Here is a 14,488-nt window from a genome sequence, read left to right as displayed (position 1 = left end):
CATGTAACACTTCTAACTCTTGCAGTCCCTACGGTTGTTAGATGAAGAAGAAACTACAGACAATGAACTCCGAACAAAATTCAAAGAACGCTGGCAGCGAACACCATCCATTGAACTCTATAAGCCTTTAAGGGCAGGTAAAGTTACTATTTCTTGGCTTGAATCTTAGGAATGTTCTAAAAATGTTCATTTTCATTGTGTAAATTGAAGTAGTGTTCAGTGTTGTGATGCTGTCTTTAAAGATAAACATCACAGTTTAGGAGAGGGTGTGGTAAAACATCTTTGCCATCTGTGCTATTACTTGGAGTTGAGGGTTATTGTAGTGGAGAGTTTGCTGCTTTTGCTCCCATGGAGCACATGTGAATACTAAAGTTTCAGAGATGGTATATAATGAAAGATAGCTGCCCTCCTAAGAACTTGGTTTCAATTACCACTTACGTGGGTCTTCTAGGTTAGTTCATCTGTGTGTTAACATCTTTTTTTTTTTTGTATTTCCTAAGGTGTTCTTTTGTAATTGATTTTTCTTTTTTCCAACGGTTAGTTAAGTTACTTATGATCATCACTGTATCAGGCTTTCTGTGTACTTAATATATTTTGTTTTGAAAAAACAAAGTGTTTTGAAAAAAGTGTTTTGAAAAAACTTAGTGTATAGTGAAGGCACAGGCTTTAAAATCTGAGTGGCTCAAACTAGTGTGTATTAATATGCTGTCATATGCCTCTCTGGATAATAGAGATGCTTTTCTTAAGCACTACTCGTATAGGAAACTTATGATGTTAAGGCTTAACATGGACATTAAATGTGCTGATCCATAAAAATGTATGAAGACTTGCTGAAGAACATTGAAAACCGGTCTGGTGTGAGACACGTTTTCAAGTTTTAACGCCTGTTTTCTCTTCCCACCACCAGAGGGAGCCAATTTCCATAGTATCTTGAATAAAGCTGTGCAAGCGGATGGGCAAGTTAGAGAATGCTATCAGTCTCACCGGGATACAATTGCACTTCTGTGTAAGCCAGAGGCAGAGCTCAATGCAGCTATTCCTTCTGCTAACCCAGCAAAAACATTACAAGGAAGTGAGGTAAAGCAAGGAAATTATTCTCCATTTTGGATAGAAGGGCTGCTCATCTAACAAAGTAGACTCAAGTTGACTGATGTAGAGGCTGATTCTTAGCTGCTATTGTTTCTATCCCAATTGATGCAGAACTTCCAAAAAACTTGGCTTGCTTGTTCTGTTTAAAGTCTGCTAGAGTATATTTTGTTATGCTTAATGTAAGCAAGTTCAGTTGCTAAGTACAGTAAGACTGGGTGACAAGCAACTGTAAAAGGAGCAATATTTGATGAATACTTTGTATAGGGTGGTAGAAAGTAGTGCTCAGGCTCTTGAGGCAATTAGATTTTAAAAAAATGTTTTCTAGTATTTTAAAGTATTGGGCAATTACACAATTTGCTTTCTGAGGACATCCTGGCTCATATGGTAACTTTTCTCATAGGAATTGGTTTGAAGTAAATGTATTTGATTTCCATGTTTACAATATTGTGAAATGCCTGATCTTTTTTTTTTGAAAAAAAAAAAACACACGTATTTGTAGCAATTCAATGTTATTAGTGGAAGCAGATATTGTAGAGGAGAATGTAGCTTGAGGAATGCTTGAAGGTCTTTGTTACTTTGCATTTTGTCTTTAGTCATGAATCCTTAAAATATGTCATCTTAAATATATTTGTAAACAGAAGTGCATGCAGTATTATTGCTGGTATCTGAGGAGTGTAAGATAGAAGCTAATAATGGATTTCTTAGTTTTTCAGTAATTCTTCAGAGCTCAAACTTGGCAATTTTATTACCTAGGTCGTTAATGTCTTAAGAACTTTGCTGTCTGGTTTGGATGAAGTTAAAAAGGAGAGAGAACAACTAGAAAATGACATGAAAGCTGTAAATTTTGACATGACGAGCAAATTCCTGGCTGCACTTGCACAAGATGGTGCTATAAATGAGGAGGCTATCTCTGTAACTGAGTTGGACAGAATTTATGGAAGTTACACACAGAAAGTGCAGGAGTCCTTGAAAAAGCAGGAAGAACTTCTCAAAAACATTCAGGTACAACAACTTGTCTGTATGTTGTCTTTGCTCTCAAACTAACTAGCAGCAATTCCTCAACATTTCCAGTGCAGTATAAATATACAGCTCTTTTTTTCTGTAGGTATGCTCTCTACTCCATTTTGCTTATGACTGTCATAGAACAGTTGATACTCCTTTATTCCTCTGATCACGGAAAAATACAGGGTTTTGGTTCAGTATTCACTGGAAAGAAATGTAGATTTCTAGCTGACTCTGCCAGAGCTCCAGTGTCAGTTCTCTTGGCCCAATTCTGCAGATGGTTTTGCCCTTGAAGAAACTTAGCTGTGTGTAAGAAGTTTTGGTTTGGTTTAATCTTTTTTTCCTCCTCCTGTCATCCCATCTTGATAGTTATTTGTGGGATAAGAAGAGACCTGTCTTTGCTGTCTGTTAGACATTTTCTGTCTCTGAAGAACATTTTGGTTTACTTCTTATTGTTATTTATAGTGTGCTCAACTTCCAGTATCTGTAACGCTCAAAGTAAAAATTATTGAAAATGTCTTATACTGTGATTTATAATCTCAGTCTTAATTTCTCAGTAACACTAGGGACAGGTACCTGAAACATCTGGCAAAAGAGTAGGTCCTAGTGCTTAGACAAATAAAAATAATTGTTTGAGTGATGACTGGGCCTTTTTGTGTGCAAGATTACTTGTGACTTCTGACTAGAAGTTGCACTTAATTTTTCCCTTTCTGCAGAGTTATTGCTTCTAGATGAGAATGTGGACACTGCTTTTATCAGGGATCTTATATTCTTATGTTTCTTAACATAGATACTTCTAAAATCTTGATGGATATTACTTTGATGTTTGAGAGTCCTGAAATACAAGTTTGATTGCTGCTTCTGGCAACTGAAATAGTCTTTTAATTTTTTTTTCCTAAAGAAATAAGATGCAAGTGAGCCTCTTCTCAGTTTTCTGCTTCTCTGTCCTCTTAATAGCTTGCCAATGTCAACCAAATTTGAGGTAGAGCTTCTTTAAAAAAAAAAAAAAGTAACTTTTGAGATGATTTTATGATTATCAGTGGAGTATAGTGCAGCAGAGAGCCTAATTAGTATATTCTCTGAAGGAATCTCTACAGTAGAAACTAAAGAATTAGCTGGAGGTCAACAAAAGAGAACAGATAATTAGTTGATACCTCCTGCCTGTCAATTAATACGCGTTTAATTCTGAAATAGCCACTGCACTTGGCAGTTAACAAGTATCAGGAAGTACAGTGTGTGGCTGTAAGGTGATAAAGGTAGGTATTGGAAAAAGAGGGTAGAAGCCGTGAGTATAATTGAGAACAGGAGATGCAGAATCTTACGTGGAACCAGGCTGCATTATTATCACTGCTCATTTTTTCCCTTCTTCCTTTTAAGAATGCACATCAAGATTTTTCAAAGATGAAACAATCAAACAATGAATCTAATTTAAGAGAAGAAGTTTTGAAGAACTTAGCCGTGGCAAATGACAAATTTGTGGAACTTGTAGCCAATTTAAAAGAAGGGACAAAGGTACAGTAATTCTTAAAGAATTGGAAGAACGTTTTATTTACACAGTGAGATGTGAATCTAAAGTCATAATAAACATCATAGTCAATGCTAGATAGGAGGTACATTTTTGAAGACTGTACTGCTGAAGTGAGGACAGTGAGTTGCTTGAATTTTGATTGTTCTGGCAGCTTTGAAACACTTAGTTACTCTCTGAAAACCAAGCTTTTCTGAGTGTTGATTTATATTAAAATAGGAACAGGTATTGATTACTGCTGAGTTACTAATGCTGAAGTACCCAGAAAAGCCATTTTATCTGAAGAATTTTCATTTGTTCTCCCGTAATAATCAGTCTATCAAATCCGTGTTTTATATACTGCTACTGCATACATGAGGAAAGATGAGGAGGGTTTTATTTAACTTGCTTTTTTGATCTGGGCTTCTGGAATGTGTCTTACTGCTTCAGTACTAAATGCTTTTACTGATTTATTGAATTGATAGTCTGCTAGAGGACAAAAAAGAAAACAAAACTGTGAAATGTCAATGAAAATTGAATGCATGGAACTGACTGAAGGCAGTAAAATAATTACCAAAAAAAAATCAAAAATATCTGTATAGTTCCTCATTAAGTGACCAAATTTTGTTCTGTTTTTAAATAGAATTTCCAGTCTTGAACTATGTATGTAGTTTTTAATCTTATAAATATGTGCAATTGTACAATATTAGAGGTAAGGACAAGACCTGACTATCTGCTTCGGAAAAGAATACAAAGGCACTAGCAAACTTTACTGGAATGGCAGGTTCTGGGCAGTATAGTAATGTAATGCCTATAACTGGGTCAGTATGTAGAAATAAACTAGAATGGACTCTGGAAGTATTGATTGAGCATGTTAATTTTTTCTTTACTAGTTTTACAATGAGCTGACAGAAATCCTTCTGAAATTCCAAAACAAATGCAGTGACATTGTCTTTGCTCGCAAGACTGAAAGAGATGAACTGCTCAAGTAAGATTTAAATACTTTAAGCATTATAGAAATTAAGTAGTTATCAGAAGGTAATCCTTGGACAAGTTTATTACGGTACTTGATGACACAAGAAAGGAAGAATATGTTGACTATTTCCTCTTTGCCTTGTGTGTTAACCTCACTCTCCCTTCCCTTAAAAACCTACAATAATAATAGACGTAAATAATGAATGCTACTTAGAAGTCTGTTCTCCTGTTCCCATATACAGTTTAGCATGAACATGTTTCATCTTACCATGATTTTACTCTACTGCATTTTTTTTGTGTGCATCTGGTGGTAATTTTATTCTTTTATTTGAGGAGCTTTTGATTTCTGTACCTTGTCCTTGCTGTCATCTTGGTTTGAGAAGTTATCTAAGTGCTTCAACATATAATTGCCTTCTGTGTCCCCCAGTGTGGTGGAGGGAAAAACACTGGTCTCTGCTCTGTAGTCTGATCTGGTCTGTTATGTTATTATTTAGATTATGTGGGTTGCCTGTGCTACTGAAGAAAAGGAAGTAGTTTTTATCCTTCCTGTGAAGGGAACAGTTGTGTTGCTGTTGTCCCTTGCATGTGATCAAGTTAGTGTAGTATGCTTCAAATGTAATTTTTATGCACTTGGTGCAAGAAGAAAGGATAATTTAGAAGGTTCACCTTTTCCAATTTTCAGCTTTCTTCAGCAAGTGTATAGCCTTTAGTAAAAAGGGCTAGGTTTTAGTAAAATAATAATTGGTGAAACTGGAGCTGTTCTGTGCATATACCTTGTTGTGAATGCTCAGCCCTCAAATTTTACCTCTTCTAACCTCATCCTTTTTGGAATTGCTTTTTATCACTTGATTATTGTGTTTTTAAATACTTGGCAGCCATATACAACCCCTTCCACCTCTTTTTTTTTTTCCCCCTCCCTTCCTACATACATGAAGTTTGGAAGCTGTAAGCTGTCGAACCGAGGCTTAGGTCTGAATATTTCATGTCCCTAATATGTTAGAATTCAGCGTTAAAGATGTAGGTTTAGTGTTGATATAACATTCAGCTGAATCTTGCCGTGATACTGTTGTACTTCCTCATGTGTTAACTGTTCACTGACACGAAACTCTCAAGGTATGCAGAAATGATTGGGTTTGGGATATTTGTAGTATGTCTACCAAATGTATTTCTCAGTATGCTCAGCCTATGGTTTTTGAGTGACTGAAATGGTCTGTTGTGCACTGTGTCCTACCTGTCCTTCTGCCCCATTAAAATCAAAATACTGGCTGTAGGTTCTGTCTTGATACAGCAAAAATGAATTTGTTGAACTGGTATCTCATGTAGAGCTGGAGACGTAGTTTCATGATTGCCTGTTGGATGACCATTTTAATAGTGTTTTAAGCTCCACATTTGATGTGCTTTGTTGCTGGCTGGCCAAAATAGACTTCATTCTGAATGCCACCAATCTTTGCAGCTTAGTTTTAAGAAGAAAATTGCTAATTCCTTCCCTTAGTTTTTTTTCTAAGATGGTAGATACTGTTTTTTATAGTTTCATGATAATAACAGCATTGAATAGTTATTTCACTGTCTACAACAAATATTTTGATATACATGTATGTAACAGTGCACTAAGACAATATTTCTAGCTTTTTCTCACCATTCCTTTTTCCTAGTGATTCAGTAGGGATAACTGCAAAGACAGTTTTCTTGGAGCTCTTGTTTGTCTCTTCTCTTTTTTCTTCCTACCAGTAAAGTTGCTAGTTTTGTTCTTCTCTGGAGCTCACCTTTGCATGCTATATAATAGGAGCCTGTAGTTTGCTAACTAGACTGTATGCCTTTGTCAGTCTCCCTTGTCTTCTGTTTCAGAATACCAGGTATGAAGTTCTAGCTGTTACATGTTGCTATGTATCTCGTCTACTATATTTTTATGCAAAGTTTTTTGAAACTTTAACTGACTGCTTCCTGAAGTGTTTTGGATGAATCTGTCAAATCTCAAGTATTAAATCTTTTGCATCCAGAAATATATACTCCATTCATCTGAACATGTAACTTAAAATTGCTTCCTCAAAATTTTCATGACAAGCTGACTGTAAAATCTGTTCACTGTTTAATGGAAGCTAAAACATGATACCAAAGCCTCCTTGTATCTTACCAAAGTAATATCTAAGAGTAGTGATCTATACCTAATACTGAGCTGGAACATAATGATGTTATTAGAAGAATAGATGTAACATTTAATCAAAGATTGGCTGGAGGATTTTCTGTAATGAAAGTGATTGTACTCTAACTTGTTTGAGCTTAGCTCACTGATAATGCTTAAATATTAAATTTATTTTGTCACTTTTTCTTAATATAGTTTGCTGAAGTGTATAACAACTTGTAAATAAAGCTGTATGTTTGCTTCTCCATTTTTAATAGAGATTTGCAGCAAAGCATTGCTAGGGAGCCCAGTGCACCCTCTATTCCTCTACCTACATATCAGACCACACCGGCCGGAGGAAGTAAGCCTGCTGCATCATCAACTCCCACGCCAGCACCCAGAACCATGGTGGTAAGTAAATGCTACAGAATTGGTGAGTTGGAAATAGAAGGTTCATACTGTGGAACTCTAATCTATACGCTGTTAATATAATTCCTTAATGTATTGGTGTATTTAGAAAAGTGTAGAAGTGAAATACAGGGAGAAGTCTTAAAACTTTATGGAGAGTTAATGGTTTTCATAACTGTATATCTGAAATGGAAAGTTCATTGCTTTCCAGGTGCTATGCATTATCATCTATGTAAAGGGAATATAGAATGTCTTTTTCTAAAGGAAAAAAAAAAGTAAATCATATAACCATAGCTTTTAATTTTGTGACTTCCTCAAAGAAGCTCCAACTTAATTCACTGCCTTTTGTTAGGGTGCTAAACCACAGCCACCAGCACGGCCACCACCACCTGTGATTTCTGCGGCAAGCAGTTCTTCTGCATCAGCACCATCTGGACCAGCTACAGCTCCTGCAGCTCCTGCTGCAGTTCCTCCTGTTGCTCCGGGAGTGGGTGCATCAAGCACTGCACCATCACAGGCACAGGGACCTCCTTACCCAACTTATCCAGGTTTTCCAGGGTATGCTATTGGAGTACTTGCACTGTTGCATGTTATCCCATAGTGTAAAAGCACTTATTTGTTACTTGTGACACATTTAAATTGTTTTTTTATCATTGAACATATGTTTAGTGTTCTTGAGGTGTGGTGATTTTTTTTAGTTTTAATTATGTATTTCCTGTTGGAATCATTTGCTGATAGTATTTGTGTGGGGGGGTTCATTTTGGTTGCAGGGTTGTTTTTTTTTCCATTTCCCCTTTTAAAAGGAGGAGATAAGACTGCAGTTCCTTAACCATGGTTTGTGGACTGTTGCCATCCCTTGCATAATTAGTTGGTGTTTATGTCCTAAGTGTTGGCATATCATTTTTCAAATCCTGGTATCTTGCTAAAGATGCTGAATTACACAGAACAAATTGCATTTGAGTAGTGTACTTTCTTCTGATGCTTTTTTTTTTTGGAGTCAGGACAAGGGTTTGGAGGTAGTTGCTATCTTTTTCAGTAGCAGGCTCTAAAAATGTTAATATAAAATGTTAATATATGTACAATGATCTTAAGCGTAAGAAAATCAGTTTGCATCAGTTCTTTTAGTTCTACCAAGTTACTTTGCTCTATCTTCGGTCTCCATTTATGTTCCATGCATTATACTTTATTTGGTCCTTAAAAGTTGCCATACTTTCTGTTGTACAAAGTAGTATGAAAATAAAGTGTTTGCAGTGATTGCATTTTTTTTGTGCCTATCAATGATTTAAATTACTTGCAAACTAACCTCATCAGTGTTGCAACTAAAGCATGCTTTTTTTCTTCACACAGGTATTGCCAGATGCCGATGCCAGTAGGCTATAATCCATACATGTATGGCCAGTATAATCTGCCATATGCGCCATCACCTGTCTTTCAGAACCCTGGACAACCACCATATCCAACACCTCAACAACCTGGATACCCTTTTCCTCAACAGCCTTATTACCCTCAGCAATAATAGATCTGCACAGAAGCTCTGCTTGTTAAAAAATTGAGAGAAAATTGCAATAAGGATACTAAAACTTCAGCTTCAGTTAATGTACCATACTGAACTGTAGGCAGTCTATGACTCTTGTTTGTTGTTAACTGCTCAAAAATGTCTAGATCAGTTTCTGATTACATGAAACACTCAAAGATCTGTGGCGGCAGTACAGACTGTAGAATAATGCCAGAACTAGAACCTAATTCAGTGGTCTGAAGTTGTACACTACATGTTGGCTAGACCAAAACGTTTCTTTGCAAAAATCCTATAAAAAATGGATTAGATAAGAAAAATGGAGCAGTGCTTGCACTGGGTGTTATATATTCTATGGAACTACATAGCATTTCGTTCTATACTCTACTGGTTTGTATTTTTTGAGTTTAATTAAAATAAGCTATTTTGTCTAATCAAGGCCTTGTAAATCATCAGTAAAAAATAAATTACGTAAGAATGGTTTAAGCACTTCACATTTTCATTGCCATTAAATTGTATTTTGTGTGTTCTTAGATTCTTTCATTTGTCCCTTGACTTACCTGTGGCTGTAATGCCAAAATGACGTCTGAAATGCTTAGCCTTACAACTGAATTTACACCTCTTCTCCTTGAACCTATATGTTTTTTGTGAGTGTATAACTAACCATTTTGATACTGGTAGATGAAGTCTTGTGAGTAGAATCCTGTACCTTTTGAAGTGTATTGGACTAAAAACTTTTCATTATCACTTTAAAAGAACAGTTACTTTCGTCTCAATAAAACTTTTTAAAAGAAGAGAGATCAAGATCCCTTTTAGAGGACCAGTGGTTGGTTGGTTTAACCCATGTTTTTCGAAGAAGTTAATCAAAAATGTGTAATTGATTAATAATCAACAGTTGCCCTATGTTAGAGTTTTTCAAATTGTTTTTATATGATATTTTTTTCCCCAGTAAAGAGCTCAAAACTTGATGCATATTCCCTCAGGGAGCTTATTATCTGTGGAGAGATTTTTTTTATGGTAGAAAAAGTTATCTTGTAAATTAAAGCGCACTGAATATTTACTTTTGGATCCATGTTCTTAAGGGTCTACCTTGCATTATGTTTTGCATTAAGATAGTGAAGGATATAAGCTTGTGGCTAATGGCTTCTACCAAATATTTGCTAAAAACTTTCATATTTTTTTTAAACATGCTGTGTAGTGGGGGAGTCACTCCTGTAGCCCTTAGTTCTGTGGGACAATTCCTTGAGTGCTTCATACAAGATGTTCTGGCCATACAGTATAGCTATCACAATACCTATGTTAATGTTACTACTTTTGTCTTTCTATTTAAGTGCCTGGTTAAAATAGCAAGGTATACTTTAATGTAGGGGGTTTAGAGGGTGCCAGTTACTGTAGCATCTGGGTGCGAACCTTACTGGATCTTGAATACTCTTCCACTTAAAGAAAGCGACATACTTATTCATGTGAGCTTCTTTCTTTGTCTCAAGTTCTTGCTATGTGATCACTCCGATTACTTTGTGAAGGCTACTCATCTTTAATGCTCCTTGTCCCCCACAGAAAATGTAAATCAAAAAGTGAAAAGTAAACATCTCTCAGAACATGAGTATCTAATTCTGAACAGATTTACCAGCTCTGTAGAAGCTCAGTCACGTAGGGGAGAAGGATGGAATAGGTGAATCGAACACCACAGATGCAACAGTGCACAAAGAGAGGCGCTTTGCGTTTCTTTATAACCATGGCTGAATGGGGTGGCACAGGGACACTTCCAGTGTTTTTCGTAATAATAATACTTAAGAGGCAAGCAAGGACAATGAGAAAAGGCTAGGAAGGAAACTGTTTGAATCAACAATCAGAATCTGATTTTACTCTTAATTGGAAAAAATAGCAGTTTTCCACTAATATCACTGTGTCGTTGTGAGCAAGTGCAACTTTAACTCAGCGATTTTAGTTCTACATTTCTAGTACACTATTGCCTGTAGATTGTTCCGTTTGCACATTAGATGCATTTGAGCTATTGTGTAAGTTTTGTTTCTAGTGCCTCAATTTATAGAACTTATTTTAATGCTGTATAAAAATGTAACTTGTTCAGCATAAGGGTTCCCAGAACTGAAATTTTAAAGTTTCCTAGATTTGAAATCACTGTTAAAACACTTTTCCAATTGTTACTGTTTTAGTTTGCTATTAGTTGAATATGTATAGAAATCTGTGCATTACTTTCAGCTTTCACATGACCGTTTTTTCTAAAAAGAACAGAAAAATCCAGAGACATGTATGTATCTGCTTTTAAGCATGCAGCTGTCATGACTTCAGTTGAAATGTTATCTTGTTCTATAGTTTATTAAAAAAAATCAGTTAGAAAACCTGATTTCATGGCTTCTCTCTTGAGTACTGTGGCTTCAGACAAGTCTTTACTTTGCAAAGATGAAAATAAATTATGGGTTCCCAAGTCAGTTTCTGCTGTGGTGAATGCCATTAGCATATCACCTTTACAGGTGCTGGTCCTGTGTCCAGCACCTGTAAAGCAGGTGCTTTACAGTACAGCAGCTGTTCTGTAATAACTGTACTTAAATCTTTGTAGTGGTACTGATTTTCAAGGCTGATTGAAAATATTTCCCTTTGGTTATATGAGGAGGAAATGGTAATGCCCTTCTGCCTTCAGATTAAAGTATGTTTTCATTGTCTTGCATTAGGCTGGGTTTCATATTATTCGTAGCAGCATGTTTTTACTGGGCAAAGTTGTTAACTTCACCGTTACAAGTCTTTAACTTACTCCAGCAGATAGGTGGCTCACATGAATGCTCCAAGAACATTTTTATTTTTTAAGAGACTATATAATATCCATATTGTAGTTGCTATATGGAGACAAAAGTTTACAGTGATGCTCTTCAGAGGTTTTGAAGTTGAGCATTTATTTTGTATAAAAGCTTTCAAAGCAATTCATCTGAAAAGCAAGTCTTACAAAGCAAACTAATAATGGATCATCAGTGAAATACCAAACTATTGGAGGTTTAGTTGGTCGTTTTTTTTTTATGTGCTTTCAGGTTATATGAAAATATTCCTTTCTTGACCACCAATTTCTACATTGTCACCCTATGCTGGTTCTTTTGTTACAGTCTTGAGTATGATATAGGAATTACTCTGACTGCTGTCAGGGCTGATCCATGGGATCAGCCTGAATTATGTTGAAAGTAGTCTATTGCTACTTCAGGGTATCCAGAGGCCTGTATTTGGGCCTGGATATTCTGAAATAAGATCACAAATTGCTAGGTAGCTGTAAATTGGAGGGAAATCCAAAAACACCTCTTTGGGAAGGAAATGTTTTTTCCATTAGTTGAGTCATATTGGATATTAGCTGAGTCAGTTGGATATTAAAATGTACATGGTTCTGAAGTGACTTGCAACTCATCACCTGTTCTCTGGCATTTATCCTAACACTGAAATAGTGTTAGTGATGGAACACAGAAAATTTAATTTTAAGTTTTGGTTCTGTTACTATCAAATGAAGTTACTTGAATTTTCAGAGCTTTATTTTTTTTGAAAATTCTAGTTTTTAAAAAATGAGTTATGGCAGAGCAACACTGAGTTCTTGTGTATTTATTCAGGGGGAACGTGAGAGGATTTGGGATATTTTTTGTTACTGTCACTTCTGGATAGCATTAGACACGTGCTAGCTTTTTAGATTTAATAATGACCATTGAAATTTGTATTTAAAGTGGTTAGGGTTTATTATTTTTTACCATGTTTTCATTGTTTATCACTATAGTTTAAATACTGGTAGATCACAGAATTTATATGAATATTATGTTCACCAAAACACTTAGTCTCATACTTTTATTCTCTGACAAATAATGAAAAACAAATAATGAAAAATTGTCAAAATTTTTGGACTCAAGTTTTGGACTCAAATTTGGAACTATTACCTTCATTAGCAAGTATTTGCTCTTAATTCCTAATGATAGCTTTGGCCTTGCATCTAATTCCCCTATATTGGGTGTAATAACCATTGATGGTAACAATTGTCATCTCAGTTGTACATTTTAAAAATAAAATGGTGTTTCTAAATCTTGGGGAAAGCTGGCCATCAGTTTTATTAACTAGGTTGTAAGGAAAAGTTTCTGCAGTCAAGTGTGAAAGGGAAGCGACTTTGCTGTTGTGAAACAGTACCAGGCCATAATTATCACAAGACAACTGCTATCAGCTCTTTCAGCTCTCTCACCTTAAATCAGTTCAGTCCATCAGTACTGGTTAGTCTTTAAGCACTGCCTCCTAAAAGCACAAGATTGGGCAATTCCAAAATATCGGAAGTCAGGCAGGCAGGGCAGCAGGCTGGCCTCACTGACCAGGGATCTTCTACTGGAGCTTAGGCGAAAGAAGAAAGTGTATAGCTGCTGGAAGGAAGGTCGGGCAATGAGGAAGGAATACAGGGATGCTGTTCTGTTTGTAGGGAGAAAATTCATGTGGCCAAAGCCCAACTAGAGTTGAAGCTGGCCGTGTCTGTGGGAGACAATAAAAAAGTTTTTTTCAGATATGTGAACAGAAAAAGGAGAACCAAAGAAACATAGGTCTGCTGCTTGATGGGGAAGGTCAACTCACAGACAATGATGTAGGCAAAGCAGAGATGTTTAATGCCTTCTTCGCCTCTGTCCTCAACGCTGATGATGGGCTTCAGGACCCTGGGTGCCCCATGCTGGAGGACCTTGATGGTGGGAATAACAAACTCCCACCTGACCCTGAATGTGTGCGGGATTTGTTACTACACCTGGATCCATACAAGTCCATGGGTCCTGTCCTGGTTTCAGCTGGACAGTTATTTTTCCTCCTAGTAGCTGGTAGGGTGCTATGTTTTGGATTAGGATGAGAAGAGTGCTGATAACATGCCGATGTTTTAATTGCTGCAGAGCAGTGCTTACACTAAGCCAAGGGCTTCTCAGCTTCTCGCTCTGTCCTGCCAGCGGGCAGGCTGGGGGTGCAGCAAGAGCTGGGAGGGGACAGACCCAGGATATCTGGTCTAAACTGGCCAAAAGCGTTTTCTGTACCATATGGCATCATGCTTAGCAAATCTATGGGGGGTGGTGGCTGGCTGTGGTGGCAGGTGCCGGCTGCTCAGGGGCAGGCTGGGCATCGGTTAGCAGGTGGTGAGCAACTGCATTGTGCATCACTTGTTTGTACATATTATTATTATCATTATTATTTCCTATCTTAATAAACTGTCTTTATCTCAACTCACAGGCTTCACTTTCCTGTTTCTCTCCCCCATCCCAGCGAGGGAGGGGGAAGGGTGAGCGAACGGCTGTGTGGTGTTTAGCTGCCAGCTGGGTTAAACCACAACAGGTCCGGAGGGGATTCATCCCAGGGTGCTTAAAGAGCTGGCTGACGTTATCGCGGGGCCTCTCAATTATTTTTCAATGATCTGGGAATTTGGAGAGGTCCCAGTAGACTGGAAGCTGGCAAATGTTGTGCCAATTTTCAAGAAGGGTAAGAAAGAAGACCCTGGCATCTACAGGCCTGTCAGTCTCATGTCAGTGCCTGGTAAAGTTATGGAGAAGATGATTCTTGAGGCTATTGAAGTGCACCTGGGGGACAATGCAGTCATTGGTCCCAGCCAACGTGGGTTCGTAAGGGGTGGGTCCTGCCTAACAAATCTGATTTCCTTTTACAATAAGATCACCCATCTAGTCGACCAAGGGAAACCAGCTGATGTGATCTTTTTGGACTTCAGCAAGGCTTTTGACACGGTTTCCCACAGGATCCCACTGGACAAAATGTCCTGCATACAGCTTAACAAAAACATAATATGATGGGTGAGCAATTGGCTGATGGGCAGGGCTCAAAGGGTTGTGGTAAATGAGGCCACATCAGGCTGGCGGAAGATCTCTAG

At 37.2% G+C, this 14,488-nt stretch overlaps 1 protein-coding gene across 2 annotated transcripts in view; it reads left to right on the top strand.

The window, feature by feature from the left end:
* PDCD6IP (programmed cell death 6 interacting protein) overlaps positions 1 to 10,975 on the top strand; it is a 31,038-nt gene extending 20,063 nt beyond the window's left edge. For both annotated transcript variants that reach the window (XM_035316523.1, XM_035316524.1), the window contains exons 11-18: positions 26 to 137; positions 908 to 1,077; positions 1,843 to 2,091; positions 3,469 to 3,603; positions 4,489 to 4,583; positions 6,968 to 7,100; positions 7,450 to 7,655; positions 8,445 to 10,975. In XM_035316523.1, coding sequence (XP_035172414.1) covers positions 26 to 137; positions 908 to 1,077; positions 1,843 to 2,091; positions 3,469 to 3,603; positions 4,489 to 4,583; positions 6,968 to 7,100; positions 7,450 to 7,655; positions 8,445 to 8,613 — 1,269 coding nt within the window. In that variant the 3' untranslated portion in view covers positions 8,614 to 10,975. The remainder of the gene's footprint in view (positions 1 to 25; positions 138 to 907; positions 1,078 to 1,842; positions 2,092 to 3,468; positions 3,604 to 4,488; positions 4,584 to 6,967; positions 7,101 to 7,449; positions 7,656 to 8,444) is intronic.
* The last annotated feature ends 3,513 nt before the right edge of the window (positions 10,976 to 14,488 follow it).

The sequence above is a fragment of the Oxyura jamaicensis genome, chromosome 2, assembly GCF_011077185.1.
Source record: "Oxyura jamaicensis isolate SHBP4307 breed ruddy duck chromosome 2, BPBGC_Ojam_1.0, whole genome shotgun sequence".
NCBI classification, from domain to species: domain Eukaryota; kingdom Metazoa; phylum Chordata; class Aves; order Anseriformes; family Anatidae; genus Oxyura; species Oxyura jamaicensis.
This window is presented reverse-complemented; position numbering and strand designations above follow the sequence as displayed.